Genomic DNA, 18,858 nt, shown 5'->3' with positions numbered 1-18,858 from the left:
TGATTTGTATTTAAAACTAATTGCTATATGAAACAAAGAGGATCTGTATTTAGTGAATTGAAAAGATTGTTCTGGTCATCCTGTCCTTCAAGATTTTAGAATTAATAGATCTCATCCTCTTGAACCTCATTTTTATTCATAGATTGAAAAAGAAAAACAAGTTTTCCTGCTTTTTCAACTTCCAATCAATTTCTCAACTTTGAATGAACTAGTCATTGAGTTGGAGAAGTTGAAGAAACCAAAATGAAGAAAATATTTTCTCTACACCTGCAGAAGAAGCTACTGCTGTCAAAAGCTGGTTTAGCACTTCAACAAACTCTCTAGTTCCAAGTATTTAATGAGTGACTTCTACCAGTTCAGTGGTTTGGCTTTCTTTAAAATATCAGCAGTAAACATGCACTACTTGAATATTATTTTTATTTAATTTAAATGATTTTAATATTTATAGTAAATTTAGACTTTAATATAGGTTGTCATAATTTCACATTGGATTTTAAATAGGTTTATTTTTAAAAAGGAAAAATGTATTTAATTTAATGAAAAATTCATATTAAAAAAATTAAGCCCAAGCGGTTTTTATTTATCCTGATATGGGGGACTGTCTGCAAAACTCTCCAGCAAGTTTTTTGGAATTTATTAATAATTCAGAATGAGCCAACCATATTTAACCAATTCCCTTTACTTTCTCATGCTCTCTGAGCTCTGTTGAAGAGCTCTCAAACACCCTGGTGAATACTTCGATAGATACAGTTACAATTGCAAGTCACAAAGTAGGGTTTCTATTCCCTGGATATATGAACATAACCTATATCAGGCTTTCAGCACATTTGCGTGGGCAACGTAATATTTGCTCTCTGGGAGCATTTTAACTCGTATTTGGTTGGATAATTTCAAATCAATGGCCAGGCCCCCAGGGCCGGTACACATGGCAGCTTTTTATTGTTCGACATCGAAAGAAAATAAAATCAAAAAGCTAAATGCATCCTTAACTACTCCTGGCGTGCGTCCTGCCTAAGGCATTCAGCACTGTATTTAGCTACATGCTATTCAGTAAAGCACCTGAGACCTGATCAAAGGCCACTGACATCAGTGGAAATGCGGGCCGCTTACAGATGTGATGGACGGATATGGCCCCCATCGTGTGGTGTCAGAGCACCTCACAAGCTTTTGTTCTCCCCAGCGAGAGAGAGAAGTGCTATTACCACCATTTCACAGCTGGGGAATAGAGGCACAGAGAACAGTAAGGCTGGGGTTGAAAACCGATCGCACATTAGCTTGCTGCTCACTAACTGCTCGTGTGGACCCTTCCGCCGCTTACTAGAGGTTCCCTTGCGTGCTTTGACCTACGTCCCTTTCAAATGGCAGTGGATCAAAGCTCGGTAGGAAGCTTTTAGAGCGTGGCAGCAGGGTCCCAGATAGAGTGCGCGGCACACTGCTTGGCATAGATTAATGCCCCCGCTTGCCGAGCATTAACTGTCCATCTAGACAAGTGACTTGCCCAAGGTCATAAAGGAAGTCTGTGGCACAGCAGGGGCTTGAACCACGTCATCGGCTAACTCCATAACCAATGAACCATCCTTCCTCTTGCTGGATCAGCCCCTTAAAGCATGCGCTTAAATCCCATTGAAGCCTGAATTTGAGCATGAGCGTTAAGGGCTCTGCTGAATGGGGATGGACTCCCAAATTGGACCTGTGTGCTGGAGTTCAGACCACTCACTGAACATGGGACAATAGCATCCCTCACCTCCCTTTAGCCTGTGTCACGTCACGCAGGATTTGGTCCATTGTGAGCCACCTTACGATGGTAGGAGGTGATTTAAAAGGATTAAATCTAACCATGCGGGGGGGAAAACCCTATTCCTGAGAGTTTGACATTGGGTAACAATCTACGCGACAGTAGTTTTCGGAGGAACTGTGTCTACACGTTTCACTGCAGTACCAGTGGCCCCAGCCCTCTGCTCCCTTCTGAAGCAAATGCCAGGAAGCCCATTGAGCCCCTCGGTGCTGCGCTCATCTCAGCTGTTTGTGGCAGCTGCTGTGAACAGGTCGGAGTGGGAGTCAGTGAGGTAAATTTGGCTTTGAAATAAAAAAGATTCTTTTCTATTTTGGGAACTCGAGGTTAGGAGGAGCCAAGATGTGACGGGAGAAGTGGCCTGTCATCAACTTGAACGTGTGATTTAAATTAAAAAAAAAAAAAAACTTTTCTCTTCTAAACCATTAAAATTAGAGCATGTTTTATAGTTCCTCCCTCCGACCCCTGTGTAGCGATTCCCCTCAGTCTTGTATGACCTCCAGAGATTCCACCTCACTTACTTACAGTGCAATTTTGCTCTTGGGATAGCCTTAGGTGGATGAAATTTTAGTTTTCTGTGGAGATGGGCTCCAGCCAGAGAATTGGGAACCTAGGTCTAGATTCCAAACAACGCAAGCTTTGAGGTATTTGAAGCAGTAGGTTTAGTTTTGGGCCTGTCCTTCATTTCCTTCAAGATTTTCTATAAAATGTATATTGATGGATCATTTTTCTGCTAATTGTACCTTAGATCATATTAAAAAAAAAAAGCGTTTAACAGAAATTCAATATTTCAGTGTGAACAGACAGAAAAGGCACAAGTGTTCAATAAATATTTCTGTTCTGTCTTTGTGGAAAAAGCCAGATGATGTACTCATATTAAATGATGATGAAATACTTTCCAACAATAGCTCCAAAGGTTGATAAACAGCAGTTGCTAAAGTCAGACATTTTTAAATCTGCCGGTTTGGATCACTTGATTTAAAGTGCTTTAAAAGAGCTGGCTGAGGAGCTTTCTGGACCATTAGTTGATTTTCAATAAGTCTTAGAACCCCAGGGAAGCTCTAGAGGATTGGGAGAAAGCTAATGTTTTGCCACTGGTTAAAAACGGTAAAAGAATGACCTGGATAATGACCTGGACCTCTCAGCCTGACAGTGATTCTAGGCAAAATAATGGAATAGCTGATATTGGAGTTAATTAATAAAGAATTAAAGGAGAGTAATGTAAATTAATGCCAATCCACATGAGTTTATTGAAAATAGATCTTGTCAAACCCACATAATATCTTTTTGATAAGATTACAAGTTTGGTTGATAAAGTAATTGTTAATGTAATAAACTTCAATAAGGCATTTCACTTGGTACTGCATGTCATTTTGATTAAAAAAAAAAACAGAATCATACAAAATTAACATGCACATGAAATGGATTAAAAACTCTCTGATAGGTCTCGAAATGTAATTGTAAATGGGGAATCATTATCGAGTGGTTGTGTTTCTAGTGGGGTCCTGAAGGGATCAGTGCTTGGCCCTACGCTATTTAATATTTTTAATGACCTGGAAGAAAACAGAAAATCATTTAGTGATAAAGTTTGCGGATGACACAAAGATTGGGAGAGTGGTAAATAATAAGAGACAGGACACTGAAATAGCAATCTGGATTGCTTGGTAAACTGGGTGCAAGCAAAAAAAAAATGCATTTCAAAAAGGTCAAATGCAAAGTCACGTGTCTAGGAACAAAGAATCCAGGCCATGCTTACAGGAGCGGGGAGATGCTATCCTGGAAGCAGCAACTCTGCAAAAGACATTGGGGTCCTGGTGGATAATCTGCTGAACATTAGCTCCCAGTGCAACAGAGTGGCTGAATAGGGGAATGCAATCTTTGGATGTATGAACGGGAATATCAAGCAGGAGTAAAGAGGTTATATTACCTCTGTATTTGGCATTGTCATGACTGCTGCTGGAATACTGTGTTCAGTTCTGGTGTTCACAGTTCAAGAAGAGTGTTGGTAAATTGGAGAGGTTCAGAGAAGAGCCACGAGAATGATCAAAGGACTGGAAAAGATGCCTTATTTTGAGACACTAAAGGAGCTCAATCTGTTTGTCTTATCAAAGAAAAGGTTAAGGGGTGACTTGATCACAGTCTGTAAGTACCTCTATGGGGAACAGAAATTTGATAATAGAGAGCTCTTCAATCTAGCAGACAAAGGTCTAGCAAGATCCAGTGGCTGGAAATTGAAACTAGACAAATTTAGACCAGGAATAAGATCGAAGTTTCTAGCAGTGAGGGTAATTAACCACTGGAACAGTTAACCAAGGGTTGTGGTGGATTCTCCTTCACTAGAAGTTTTTAAATCAAGACAGTCCATTTTCCAAAAAGATCTGCTCTAGTTAAAGCAGGAATTAATTCATGGAAAGACCTTTGGCTTGTGTTATGCAGGAGGTCAGAACAGATGACCAGAGTAGTCCCTGCTGGCCTTAGAATCTATGAATCCATAATGGCAAAAGCACTTCTGTGTCAGCATAACTGACTCTACCCTGAATCTTTTTCTGGTACAGAAATGTCATAAAGAAATTATACCCCTCACCAACACTGCTGTACTGGCAAACATTTCCAGTATAGACCTGGTCTGCAAGAGTGACTTTCTCTTTGTCTGCAAAATGGCACTAAATGATACTTGTCTACCTTGCCAAAGATAATGTGGGACTTGATTAACTGATGCTCATAAAGTGCTTTGGGGCAAGCATAAGTGTTAGCATTACTCAGTGTGCAGCATTACTCAGTGTGCGGAAGTGAAATACTTTGAAATGCAAAGGGCCTCATTTCAGGCAACGACCTGGGCTTGACATTGATTTTCTTTTTATTTCAGAAGTCGCAAAATTCAGATAAGAAATATCCCACCCCAGTTACGATGGGAGGTAAGTGAAACAACCGAGCAGCCACAGATCTGACTTATGACATACAAACCTTTAAATACCAACACTTGATCTTTAGAGCCCTGCAGATCTGAAGATATCATCGGCTTTATATCTGCAGATCGCAGATGGATGCAGATCCAAATTTTTTGTTTCTAGAGCCCTGAAAATCTGCAGATATCCGCGGAACGTGTTTGCTGATCGGATAAATTTTGTATCCGCACAGGGTTCTATTGATCTTGTCTTCACTAGCCTTTTGTACCTCTCATTCATTGGCTGGAAGTTAGTCTGATTTCTCGGGTGTTGAACAAACATTTGTACCCTGAGACAAACCTGGGGAGTAGCCACACAAACCTTTTAACATGTATTAAGCTCCTCCAGTTGGCAACGAATTAACTCAAGGTACAAAAATCTCCGAAAGACATACCCAAATTGTGCTTGGACCACCTTGACAACTGCATCTTCCATCTCCATGACTTCCCCAAGTTCTGTTTCTCCTGATCAAAGTGTTGGCTGCTTTTGATGCTTATGAGAAGCTTCACCATAGCATGACTGTCCACCAACACTCCCACTGTCTCCCGGTTGGTGTCAGGATGCAGTTCCAAATTGAGTTCCTTGGTTTTTAAACCCTGTGGTGGACTCATCCCTTGTAGACCTGAGCCACGGGGCTTCGAGAGCCACAAGTGATTATTGGTGCCCAGATTGACATGCCTTAAAGGGGCCTGAAGTGCTGAAAAGCGCTCTCTGAAAATCTGGCCCCTTTAAAGTGTCTCAAATTGGGCAGCAAGAAATGGAGGTACCCAAAATCACTGACCATGTTTGGAAATGGTGGCTTTCATACTATAAGCTGGATGAATGAACGGACACCCACCCACCCCTTCTTTGTCTTTTCTAGCACCAAGAAGCCCTAACTGAGGTTGAGCTACCATTGTGCTAGGGGCTGTACAAACAGTCCTTGCTTGCCATCTAGACAAACTCAGGGTGGGAGGGGAAACTGACACACACAGAGGGAAAATGACTTGCCCAGGGTCACGCAGCAAGCCAGGGGTTGAGTCAGGAATAGAATCCAAGTCTTCTGACCCCCAATCCAGTGCCTTCTCCACACGTGTTCTAGAACTGCCAAAGCTAGGCTGTCTGATCACTGGAAACGGTTGGATTGCAAATTTGTTTTATCTTCCAGGTCTGGTCAGATGCACCCCATGTAATGTAGTTTCCCCTTCCTTTTCTAGGTTTTGGATGGTTTGCTAGCTCAGTATGGTACTGTAGAAAATTGTGAACAAGGTAAGTAAGTGTGTGGGTGTTCGGTTAGATTATTTTTAAAGTTAGACACTAACTGGTTTTGGAGTCAGTAGAATTCGGTTTAAAAGCTTTTGGGACATAAAGGCTTCTTTGCTCAGTCATTTCACAGAGGGTGGAATTCAACCCTGTGCAGAGGGTCACATGTCCATAGGCCTTGTGTTGGCCCTCTGACCGGGGCCAAATTTAACTCTGTGCGTCTGACCAGTGGGTTGTCACTGTCTCCTCTGTACTCCTGTGTAACATCCATTCGCTTTCCCTATGATGGTGCACCAGGAAAGATTTTTGGGGCCGATCCAAAGTCTGGACTTGCCAGACTGGATCAGAACCGAGGTCCATCTAGTCTGGTATCTTGTCTGAAAGTGGCCAGTGCCAGATGCGTCAGAAGAAGAGGTAAGAGCCCACAGTAGGCAGGATAATGGGATAGTGGGATAATCTGCCCCCCTGTATTCGGTCTCTGCCTGTAGGCCTAAAGCAGGAAGTTTAATATTCCTTCCTGGATGTTTGTTATAATTGTGGTTATTCTTGTTACCCATATACACGCCAAGTCGCTTTCTGAATCTTGTCATGTTCCTGGCAAATCCTCAACCTGTAACAGGACATGGTGGTGGGGGGGAATGGTTCAGGTTAGGGAGCCTTTCCCTTTTGGTTCAAATCTGGTAGTGAGTAAAACTCCTTGGAGTAATGATGGCTCTTCAATGTCCTTTATGACACGAGTTGGGCTGGGCGTCTCTATTCCCAGTGGCCAGGTCCCCGGGGTGTAGGATGCATGAGCAAAGAACAAGTTTTACAGGCCGTTCCAGCAGAGGTATCAAGGATTAAATGGGCCACAGACGCTGATCTCTCATCTAGCTTTACGCGTTGGTACAGGGGTGGCCAGCCTGAGAAGGAGCCAGAATTTACCAATGTACATTGTCAAAGAGCCACAGTAATATGTCAGCAGCCCCCCATCAGCTCCCACGCCGCTCCCGTCCCAGCGCCTCCCACGCACTGGTAGCCCCGCCAATCAGCACCTCCTGATCAGCTGTTTTGTGGCATGCATGAGGCTCTGGGGGCGGGGTGGAGTGAGGGCATAGCAGGCTCAGGGGAGGGGGCCAGAAGGGGTGGAATGGGGTCAGGGCCTGTGGCAGAGCCAGGGATTGAGCAGTGAGCACCCCCCCCACCCCCTGGGCACATTGGAAAGTTGGTGCCTGGAGCTCCAGCCCCGGAATCGGTGCCTGTGCAAGGAGCTGCATATTAACATCTGAAGAGCCGCATGTGGCGCCGAGCCACAGGCTGGCCATCCCTGCCTATATTGGTTGGATAATGTGGGTTACACTCCCCACTTTCCCATCCTCCCCCACCTGGGCCAGCTTGTCCCGAGCGACAGCAGGCCATGGGGGTTCGAATCCCTATAAGGAAGTTTGTATGATAAGCCCTCTATGGTAGGTCAGGGATTCAACCCAAGACTGCTAGAACTAAAATCGTGGGCCACTACTGCTTGAACTGAGCAGTCCAATACCACAGCTGTTGGCAGTGTGGCCCAGATCCTCCCGGATATTTAGGCATTGAAGTCAATGGGACTTAGGTGACAATCTGGTCCAAACAGACTTAAACTTATTTACCTGGTTTAACTATGAGAAGGAAACAAACACCCTCGCTTGTTTTAATGTGAGTTATATTTGCACTGTTGCTGCTTGCACTCTACTGTGTCTGGGCCTAGAGGACTTCAGGGCTGTCAGTCGGGCTCTGAAAGCTACCGGAGAAAGGATCTGGGGGGTCCTTAATTTTAAAATGCAAGTCCTTTTATTTAAAAAGCGGCGCTCAAACCGATTGCTGAAGCCAACCAGCCCTTCTGCACCACTCCCACTAATTCATGTGTGTTTTGCTTGAAGTGAACACAGATAGCGAGACCGCCGTTGTCAACGTCACCTATTCAAACCGGGAACAGACCAGACAGTAAGTGAAATTAATCTGCCCCTATGCCCCGTGCTCTTTTCAGGGTAACGGAGTTGCTTTTGTCCAAACAGAAAGCCTTCCCCATCCCGGCCCCGCCAGGATTTTGTAGAAAATGGCATGGCCAACCCCAAGCATTCAAAAATTAAGTGTCCGTCCCTCCCCCAACCCAAAATCATGAGTTTGAATTAAATATCATGAGCCTTTTTAAAACATTTGGGGTTCTTTTTCTTTCCCTTCTGGTTTCTGAGCCTTTAGGGGCACTCAGGTTAGGTTAGGTTTTCAAGCTTTTCTGTGCAATCACAACACCTCGAAATGTCCTTATTTGAAAGAAAGCTAATCACAGGACTCCAGGAGCTGGGGCTTTACAAATATGCCAAAGATTGTGAGAGTTAGCGCTTTTAAGAGAAAAATCTATGGTATGAATGAGTTTTAAATTGCACACCTCAGCCCCTGATGAAATGACCGCCAAATGCAACTTGATCATTTTGCACAAGGATGATTCCGATTCTGAATGGCTTGTTGATGAGATGTGAATTGGGATCTTGCTGTTGCACAGATTAAATTTCCCTTTTGCGATGGTACCACAGAGATGTGTTCTGTCAAAAGCCCTAAAAGAGAGCGATTGATTCAGACCATTTTAAGTTTTGAGTTGAAACAGGAAGATTTCATAGATTTATAGTCCAGAAGGATCTTTAGATCAGCCAGTCAGACCTCCTATAAAACAAAGGGCATAGAATGTTATCCGGTTACCCCTATGGTAAAGCCTACTAACTTGTGTCTGGCTAAAGGTCATCTTCCATAAATGCATCCAGTCATGATCTGAAGACATCAAAAGATGGAGAATCGACCTCTTCCCTGGATAGTTTGTTCCATTGTTTAATCTTCCTCCCTTTTCAAAATCTGTGTGTTTATTTCTAAGTTGAATTTGCCTGGCTTTAACTTCCAAGTGCTAGTTCTTGTTACGCCATTCTCCCCACTTTAGTATTTGATATTTTCTCCCCACAACGGTCCTTATAGGCTGTAATCGGTCACTTCCTTATCTCCTTTTTGAGAATCCAAACAGTCTGAGCTCCGTAAATCTCCCACTGTACGGCACTGAACATGTATAAGGAACCATACGCATCCGATGAAGTGAGCTGTAGCTCACGAAAGCTTATGCTCTAATAAATTTGTTAGTCTCTAAGGTGCCACAAGTACTCCTTTTCTTTTTGCGAATACAGACTAACACGGCTGCTACTCTGAAACCTGTCATTTATAGGGGATGTTTCACTAGGGTGAGCAGATAGTGAGTGAAAAATTGGGACTTTTTTTCTGGGTTGGGGGGTTCATAGTTGCCTATATAAGACAAAACCCCTAATATCGGGACGGTCCCGATAATATCAGGAAGTCTGGTCATCCTACGTTTCACAGGGGTTGGAGTAGCAAAGACTGTTTGGATAAACCGGGGTTCAGATTAACTGGGTAAAGCGAGACACTTCCACATGTTTCGATGTTTGAATGAGAGCTGGATAGAGGGAGTTGTAGCATGCTTATGCTGCTAGTGCCATCTATTGGTAGCCTTCACAGGTTTCAGAGTAGCAGCCGTGTTAGTCTGTATTCTCAAAAAGAAAAGGAGTACTTGTGGCACCTTAGAGACTAACAAATTTATTAGAGCATAAGCTTTTGTGAGCTACAGCTCACTTCATCGGATGCATTTGGTGGAAAAAACAGAGTAGAGATTTATATACACACACACAGAGAACATGAAACAATGGGTTTATCATACACACTGTAAGGAGAGTGATCACTTAAGATAAGCCATCACCAACAGCAGGGGGGGGAAGGAGGAAAACCTTTCATGGTGACAAGCAGGTAGGCTAATTCCAGCAGTTAACAAGAATATCAGAGGAACAGTGGGGGGTGGGGTGGGAGGGAGAAATACCATGGGGAAATAGTTTTACTTTGTGTAATGACTCATCCATTCCCAGTCTCTATTCAAGCCTAACTTAATTGTATCCAGTTTGCAAATTAATTCCAATTCAGCAGTCTCTCGTTGGAGTCTGTTTTTGAAGCTTTTTTGTTGAAGTATAGCCACTCTTAGGTCTGTGATCGAGTGACCAGAGAGATTGAAGTGTTCTCCAACTGGTTTTTGAATGTTATAATTCTTGACGTCTGATTTGTGTCCATTCATTCTTTTACGTAGAGACTGTCCAGTTTGGCCAATGTACATGGCAGAGGGGCATTGCTGGCACATGATGGCATATATCACATGAATTGGAATTAATTTGCAAACTGGATACAATTAACTTAGGCTTGAATAGAGACTGGGAATGGATGAGTCATTACACAAAGTAAAACTATTTCCCCATGTATTTCTCCCTCCCACCCCACCCCCCACTGTTCCTCTGATATTCTTGTTAACTGCTGGAATTAGCCTACCTGCTTGTCACCATGAAAGGTTTTCCTCCTTCCCCCCCCTGCTGCTGGTGATGGCTTATCTTAAGTGATCACTCTCCTTACAGTGTGTATGATAAACCCATTGTTTCATGTTCTCTGTGTGTGTGTATATAAATCTCTACTCTGTTTTTTCCACCAAATGCATCCGATGAAGTGAGCTGTAGCTCACGAAAGCTTATGCTCTAATAAATTTGTTAGTCTCTAAGGTGCCACAAGTACTCCTTTTCTTATTGGTAGCCTTGTGAACCTGCAGCCAGCTTTTTTTTTTAAAAAAAAGAAAAAAAAGAAAAATTGATTAAAAAGTAGGCCAGAATTCATCCTTGGGCAGCTTTGGGGGGTGGGGGGTTATACCAGCAATGAATCTGGCCCCATTTTGTGTTTTCATTCCATAACTTGGATTGATATAGTCCTCAAGCCAGAATGATCAATTTAAAGACCCCTCTCATCCACTTACAAAGCCATGTGATGGCCTGACTGCAGTGAGTTCTGGTGCCTTCTGTGGTGTTGGGGTCTGTGCCTTTAAGGGCTGAATTTCCCAGATGGAGAGTCTGGGCAGGGGGCTATGAAGGTCGTATTGTTATGCCCAGCTCATTGGAACTGGAGGCTGGAATAAAGCTGTGCTTTTCCAAGCACCTTTTGCACTGAGTGATCTCTGAACATCACACCTGATGCAGCAGGGAATGAATGGCAGGAGAACCAGTGAAGAGACATAACCTGGGATATTCTTTCTTTCTCTCTCTCTCTCTCTCCACCAGAGCGATCATGAAACTGAATGGGCACCAGCTGGAAAACCATGCACTGAAAGTCTCCTACATCCCTGACGAAACAGTCCACGCAGGGGGCCAGAGAAACGGGCGGCGGGGTGCTTTGGCACGCGGGGGGGCCCCCATGCAGGGCTCGCCCGTCGCTGCAGGAGCGCCCGTTAAAGCAGCAGCCGGTGGACATCCACTCGATACTCCTGGTGCCCACGCAGTACGTGGGGGCCATCATTGGCAAGGAGGGGGCCACCATCCGTAACATCACCAAGCAGACGCAGTCCAAGTGAGTCCTGCCTTCTCCTCCCACCTGCCTGCTTCCCTGTCCATCCATCTCCTGCCCCTAGTCTGAAAGGGCTGCGTTGCATGCTGTCGTGGGGGAGGAGTTCAGAGCACTGGCCGTGTAGGTGTAAGGGGTTGGATTTTTTCATGGGGGGGGAGAAGAACTGGTATTATTAATTGTAAGAATTACCCCGGAGCCTCAAGTCCTCCATTATCCCCACCCAGCGCATCTGTCTCATCATCCATTAGCAAATGGAGACAGAGATCCGAACAGCTGTGCTGGCTTGAACCTTCCTATTTCTTTCCCCTCTCCTAGGAACATTCTGGTTGTAACTGGGGTCCCCCCTTGCCCCTGCAGTGTTCTGAAACCAGCCTGGGTCTCCCATTCAGAAGCATAGATTTTTAAAGCCAGAAGGGATCGTTAGATCGTCTAGTTAGGATCTCCTGTCTAGCATGCGCTAGAGAATTTCACCCAAGTTATTCCTGCATTGAGCGGGTTTTGACTAAAGCACGTCTTCCTAAAGATCTCCAGACTTGATCTGAAGACATCAAGAGATGGAGAATTTACCTCTTCTCTGGGTGGTTTGTTCACCCTCACTGGGTTAAAAATCGATGCCTTATATCTAAGTTGAATTTGCTGGCTTTAACTTCCAGCCATTGGTTTCCATTATGCCTTTCTCCAAGACAGCCTTGGAGTCTAAGAATTGAAGTCTAGATTTGATCCGTACTGCCCCAACCACTTGCTCCAGGTAGCCTGTTATTGAGCGAACCCGCACCATGCTGTTCTTGACCCAGTTCTGGGCCTCCCTCAAGAGAGGGCTCAGATTTGGAGAAAGATGAGCCTCGCTCGCAAACAGGGATTCAAGCCATTCGAAGGTCACCAGAGCGGATGCCCCGTGTGTGTGTTGTTTCACTATTGTGCGTGTTTGCCCATGCAGAATCGACGTGCACATGAAGGAGAATGCGGGAGCAGCGGAGAAAGCCATCAGCATCCATTCCCCCCCGAGGGCTGCTCGGCGGCCCTGCAAAGTGATCTTGGAGATTATGCAGAAGGAGGGCATAAAGACACCAAGGACGTAAGGCTTTCAGCTTCCTCGCTGGGAAAGGCAGTTTCCCAGCCTACACCTCCCACACTTTAGATATCAGTTTCTGTCCGTTAGAAAACTAGCCTGACAGGAGCCAAATGGGAGGTCGTTGACTCTTCCCCCACACGTGAGGTCCGTTCTGCACCTTGGAAACATGGGGCCTGTTTGTGATCCCTGATTCTGTGCTGGCAATGCAGCCAATGGGCTGCTCGAACGTACCCAGCTGCTCCCTAAAGGATCTTACCCCATGGGCTAGCAAGTCCCCACTTGGCCACACCCACTCCCCACGCTGCCGTTAGGGGGGGTTTCATTCCTTTTCCTCTTTCTCAAGAGCTGCGAGGTTCCCTTGAAGATCCTGGCCCATAATAACTTTGTGGGGCTGGCTGATCGGCAAAGAGGGGCGGAACCTGAAGAGGTGGAACAGGACACGGAGACGAAAATCACCATCTCATCGTAAGTCTCTCTCTCTCCTCCCGAAACGTTCCCGAGCAGAGCTTTTAGGCTGGGGGCAGGTTAAAGGAGCCGAGGAGAGTTTGTCACCCAACTGTGACAGACTGCCGAGAACCAGCAGCTGATCCAGGACTCTGGGCCCTGGAACTCCAGTTAGTTTCCCTCGGAGATGGCCTGATTGAGGAGAGGGGGGGGCTAATTACCAGATCAGCCTGGCTGAGGAGAGCTAATTACCCCATTCACTGGGGCTGTGTCTAGACCCTTTCTGCAGCATCCCATCACGGTAGTGAATCCACGTCCCCAGGAGGCGGTGGCTTGGTCGATGGATGAATTCTTCCGGCGACCTAGTACTGCCTATGCCAGGGGTTAGGTCAGCTTCACAGTGTTGCTCAGGGGGGTGGATTTTCACACCCCTGGGCGATGTAGCTGGGTCGATCTAACTTTAAGTGTAGACCTGGCCTGGCAGGGGAGAGAGGAAACCAGGCAGGAACTGGGGGGGAAAGTGGGGGCTAGCAGTACCAGAATAAGGGCAGTGTCCGGGTGGAGAGATCTCTCCCCTCCTGAGGAGAGAAGGAGGTTGTGAAGCTGACTGACCCTGTCAGTAGAGTTGTGCATTCATATGGGAAGTGGGGGTGAGCGCTATAAAACGGCTTCTGGCAAACACCTGCACATGGGAGCCATCATTTGTGGGGGGGGAACAGGAGTGGGGGAGCACACGCAGTTACACAGCTCTCGTCGATTGGGACACCTGTTTGATTCAGGCCCCCTTAACTCTCTTGAAGATCTGAGTCCCCAAAGGGTTCATTCTCGGTGCATGCAACTGTAGCCCACTGGCACGCGCAGTGTGTGTCACCGCATCGCCGCTGGTTACGATCCGCAGAGGATGTAGTCTTGGCAGCCCCATCTAGGGAGCTGTGGCTCTTAAGCTCAAGCCAGTAGCCGCTCTGCTCTTAGTTTTGAGGCCCCAGGTCAATCCCGGATAGCAGCTGCTGCATAAGGTGAGTCATTGAAGCCCTGGATGTTGTATCAGATCTGCACAGGCCGCACAGGTATTGTCAGCCGTGGCAGCAGCGAATCGAGGTTGCCGCGGCACTCTCTTCTCTCTCTGTCTGATGGCTTCCCCCCACCCCTGCTTCAGTTTGCAGGATCTGACCTCTCTACAACCCTGAAAGGACGATCACAGTGAAGGGCTCATCGAGGAACTGCTGCAAAGCCGAGCATGAGATCATGAAGAAGTGAGGGAAGCTTACGAAATGACGTGGCTGCCATGAGCGTGAGTGTCAAAGAGGGCCCCTTTCCGCCTGGGGACACCAGGGCTCATTGTCTCTCTCCCTGGTCCGTGAGACGAGGAGGACGCCTGCCACTGGGGAGAAAAACCGGGTGTGTGCACCGAGCAGTGCCGGCATCGGGCAGCACGGGTGAGCCCGGCCTGTCACCATCGTCTCATCCAGTCTCCCAGCCACCCCTGGCAGCTTGTTCCATGGCTGGACCGTCCCTATAGAGCGGGGTGGCCAAACATATTGACCACCCAAGCAGCACACAACAATTTTGAGAGCCAGGGTGCGCCCGCGGGGCTTGGAGCTTCAGCTTGTGTCGGGCACGCCTACATGGGCTCAGGGGGTCATGTGCCCCTTACCCAGATTTTTTCCAGGGTTTGCTGGCTCCATTCAGTCACATGGTGCAGCCGGGCCCCCTCCCTGCATGGCTACTGCTGTAGCCAGCTGTGGGGAGAGGTAGCGGCAAACAGCTGGGAGCTGCAGGGAGGGGGCTGCTGCTCAAGCTGTTTAAATTGTTGTCCCCTGTCCCCCTCATCTCCCCCCCCCCCACACACACACTCTCAGCAGGCACCAGTTGTCTCTGGCAGTAGCCTCTAGCCCCACCACACTGCCGCTGGGCAGAACTCCCAAGTGTCCCTCCCCGACCCCCCAGTCTAGTAGATAGAGAATGGGGGGTCGGGGGTGGAGAGGCTCCGGGAGCTGCACTTTAACTATAAAAGAGTCTGGCTACCCCTGCTATAGTGAGTCACCCAGCTGTGGTGTTATCTGTTCCTGCTCCTTGGGGGTTGATGACCATTTAGATCTCCAGAGTTCCCGGGTTCAGTCCCTGATGCCCATGACACCCCTTAGCCCCAGGGGCACAGAATAACACAGACAGCGTCTAGCTTGATGGGGCTTTGATCTCAGTTGGGGGCCACCATAGTTGCTGCTGTGACCCCAGTAACAACGTGCCTGTGTTTCCCTCCCTGTCTTATCCCTGTCTGTCCTTCTCTCAGCTACAGTCTCATCTGATCCCCGGCCTTAACCTGGCTGCTGTCGGACTCTTTCCGGCTTCTTCCAACGCGGTGCCACCTCCTCCAAGCAGCATCTCTGGGGCAGCTCCATATAACTCCTTCATGGTAGGCAGATGCCATGATTGCTTGAATCAATCCCGCTTGTTTAGGGAGCGCATCTCCTAGGCGGGGAAGGGGGGAATGGGACTGGACTTGCTCTGGCTCGCTGCTCAGATGATGATTCCCCAAGCCCTGTGTCTGTGATCCCGGCCTGGTTTTATTCTACACAGAGATGGGCTTGGGTTGCCTGGTTTTACATGCCCAGAATTTGGAGTGCTCCTATCTGAGACATGGGTTGAACTCCAGTCTCGTGGCTCTTGGGCATGCTGTAGCAGGCATGGACTCCCTTGTAGCTCAGGTGCCCAGTCTGGAGATCTCCTTCGAAAAGGGACGAAACTGGTATGTTTGGCCTCTCTGCTTTCCTTGTAACACGGCAAGTGGCTCCAGTTGGCTGCGGCACACCTGGGATGTGTGATGAAAGGCAGACCCCCCTCCCAAGAAGAGAACATGAAGGACCAGCAGCCACTGGTTCCCCGGGTCTCCCTGCAACCAGGGAAAAGACTGTATGGATCCAGCTCTTCCGAAGTGCAAATCGCGAGCTGAGTGTCTGTGATTGTGTCTCCCTCTAGTGGCGACCGGCACAGACAAGAGCCCACTACTAATTCGTGGTTAGGTCTCCTCCCGGAAGGTGCTGTATGCTTTCAGCCCCTTGCAGGAGTAGACCCTCGCTGTTGAAGGTCCCGGGCTTGATCCCTGCTGTCACCCAGGGTGTCTGTCTGCAGTGAGCCCAAGCCGCAGACAGACGGTCCATGGATCCTGAGGACACGCACTGCCCATCTAGCGGCCCCGCCGGCTTTGTGCCCACTACGTTCAGCAGTTTGCTTTGTTTGAATCTGTCCAATTTAATTTGACCCTTAGCGGTAATACTGAGCATTCTGCCCGCAGCCCCCAGAGCAAGAGACGGTGCACGTCTTCATCCCTGCTCAGGCAGTCGGCGCGATCATTGGCAAGAAAGGCCAGCACATTAAACAGCTCTCCAGATTTGCGAGCGCCTCTATCAAGGTAGCCTTCCCAAGGCGGCTTTGCGGTCGCCACATACGGTATTTTCCGTTAGTAAGTAAAATGCAACCAGCTGCAAGGCAGGCAGCCAGTGGTCCTGTGATCCCGATGAGCCCTTCTGACAGGTTAGCTCTGAGCAAACAACTGGACATACTTTTAGTGCTGGCAGGGAAAAAAAGCTGGCCCGGCAGCTCTGAAGGTTTCTCCCCGGACCAGATGCAGCATCACTACATGCTTCCCCCAATACACACGCTGCCTTCATTTTCAGTCCCCATCGTCCATCCAGTTCTTGGCCTTGGCTGAGTCCCGCTGGCATGGTGGTGATTTCTGTGATGTGGACACTGTTGGCTAGGAGTTGGGCTTGAGATCTGGCAAACTCATTGCATGTAGATCTCTGGAGAGCCACCAGATGGCATGGGTTGCCTCTGTTGTTTGCCAGCCTATAGTAGTGGACCAAAAGCTTTTTGGCCTAAGCAACACAGTCCTGCCTGGCTTAAGTATAATTCCCAGTGATTTTTTTTTTCAATTGACTGTCTCTACTGTCTCCCTTATGCCCCTTGAGCTGGATACTCAGGAGGCGATTGCGTTTAGAACCCCACACCCTCACCTATCCCAATCCTACCGTGATTTTATATCTGGGTGGAAATTCGCTAGCATGGCTCGCCGTGCGGGCTTGGTGGTTCTCAAGACTAGAATCTCCTTCAGTTTCATTTGTTTAAGACTAGAATAACAATAGCAAGCTGGGCATGGGGCAGGGAGGAATGCTTTCCTCTCCTGTGTTAAAAATTGTTTCCCTTCTCCCTTTCAGATTGCGCCACCCGAGACACCAGATTCCAAGTGCGCATGGTTAATCACTGGACCACGCCAGAAGCTTCAGTTCAAGGTTGCCTTCCTCCGTTACTACGATCCCCATAGGCCTTGTCTGCGTGAGAATTTTAGCCCAGGGGGTAGCTGCCTTGGTGCAGAACCTTAGTGCCCATGTGACTTTCACCAGTGCAGCTCTCCCCAGCTTGAAACACCTGTACAAACCCACACCCTAGGGGTGGGCAATACTACAGATTACTTAGACTAGAGTTTTCAAATACGTTAAAGGCTTGTTACAAAGAGGACTGTGATCAAGTGTTCTCCATTTCCACTGCCAGTACGATAAGAAGTAATGAGCTTAATCTGCAGCAAGGGAGATTTAGGTTAGATATTAAGAAAAACTTTCTAATGATAAGGGTGGTTAAGCACTGGAAGAGGTAACCTAGGGCGGCTGTGGAACCCCCATCACTGGAAGTTTCTAAGAACAGGCTGGACAGACGCCAGTCAGGGATGGTTTAGGTCCACTTGGTCCTGCCTCAGCTCAGGGGGCTGGACTTGATGACCGCTCAAGGTCCCTTCCAGCTACATTCCTATGACTATGTAAAAACAGGTAAGAAGTCTGGGTGGGCATACATCCTGGGATTGGCATTCCTGAGTGTAGTGTTGCTCCCTCTCTTACATGGACACCCATCACCATGGTATCTGGGCAGCTTAATATTTTGTTTCTTGAGGCCTTTTTTTTTATTTTTAGTGTCCCTTAAAGCAGTGGTTCTCAGCCATTTCCTTACTGGGATCCCATTTTCTTTAGTGGGAGCCCCCTCCCATGGAAGCCCCCCAACACCTATTTGCCAATCCAGTTGAGAACCCCCAGCCTTAGAGAGCTGCATGATGGTATCAATGCAAGTTATCTCCCAGTTGCTGTTCTAGCAATAGTGCAACCAGATCTCAGGTTGGTCTGGCCCCATCAATAACTTTGTGTCCCGAGACCAGAGGGGAAAAAAAGCCCTAGGAGAAGTACTACCTCGGATGCAGAGATCACAAGCAGAGTTTAACCACTTTCCCCACCCCCTGTCACAGGCACAAGGACGAATTTACGGCAAACTCAAGGAGGAAAACTTTTTTGGGCCTAAAGAAGAAGTAAAGCTGGAGACGCACATTAGGGTCCCTGCTTCGGCCGCAGGGCGAGTTATTGGCAAAGGAGGCAAAACTGTAAGTGAAAGCAAGGAGAAAAAGAGAATCAGGGCTGCAGGGAGACGGGGTTAGGAGCCTGGTTCATCCCCAGGTGTGGAAGCTTTTGAGGATTGGCTATCATGGCTAGGAAGCAGTCACTGCGGGAGGAGAGGAGGGGATGCTGTGAGGCGGACCTGGGTCAAGACTATTGCTTGGAGGCTTTTTTTGCTGGTGCTTCTGTTTCCCAGCTTCTCTGCTAACCTGGCAGGGGATTGTTCTCCTCCCTTGGCCCACATACAGTGTGGAAGGCAGGAGGGTCAGGTCAGGAGTAAGGAATAAATGGCTGGTAACCCACAGAGGGGTGGAGCAAGGGCGGGGCCACAGAGGAGGTGGGGCTATCTCAAGATCCAAGGTTCAATTGCTGCTCCCCTACACAAGTATCAAAGCAGAGAGGAGGCCGTCGGCGAAGGCAGCCTGTGAGCATCCTTGATTTCACAAGCTAGGCCTGGTTGCTGTCCCCCTGTGAGGTGGGCGGCTCTCACACACTCTG

General features: G+C 47.7%; 1 protein-coding gene across 1 annotated transcript in view; it reads left to right on the top strand.

Moving 5' to 3' along the window:
• The window catches only part of IGF2BP1 (insulin like growth factor 2 mRNA binding protein 1), a 63,152-nt gene that overhangs the window by 33,079 nt on the left and 11,215 nt on the right, over positions 1-18,858 (top strand). Inside the window, 14 exon segments of the mRNA XM_038385963.2 lie at positions 4,659-4,707; positions 5,934-5,985; positions 7,875-7,938; positions 11,130-11,298; positions 11,300-11,415; positions 12,350-12,487; positions 12,830-12,949; positions 14,085-14,100; positions 14,102-14,181; positions 14,183-14,219; positions 15,219-15,341; positions 16,221-16,337; positions 17,143-17,217; positions 18,216-18,347. Of these exon segments, the coding sequence (XP_038241891.1) occupies positions 4,659-4,707; positions 5,934-5,985; positions 7,875-7,938; positions 11,130-11,298; positions 11,300-11,415; positions 12,350-12,487; positions 12,830-12,949; positions 14,085-14,100; positions 14,102-14,181; positions 14,183-14,219; positions 15,219-15,341; positions 16,221-16,337; positions 17,143-17,217; positions 18,216-18,347 (1,288 nt within the window).

Source organism: Dermochelys coriacea, chromosome 27 (assembly GCF_009764565.3).
Source record: "Dermochelys coriacea isolate rDerCor1 chromosome 27, rDerCor1.pri.v4, whole genome shotgun sequence".
Taxonomy (NCBI): Eukaryota; Metazoa; Chordata; order Testudines; family Dermochelyidae; genus Dermochelys; species Dermochelys coriacea.
Note: the sequence above shows the minus strand (reverse complement) of the source record. Positions and strands in the feature narration are given on the sequence as shown.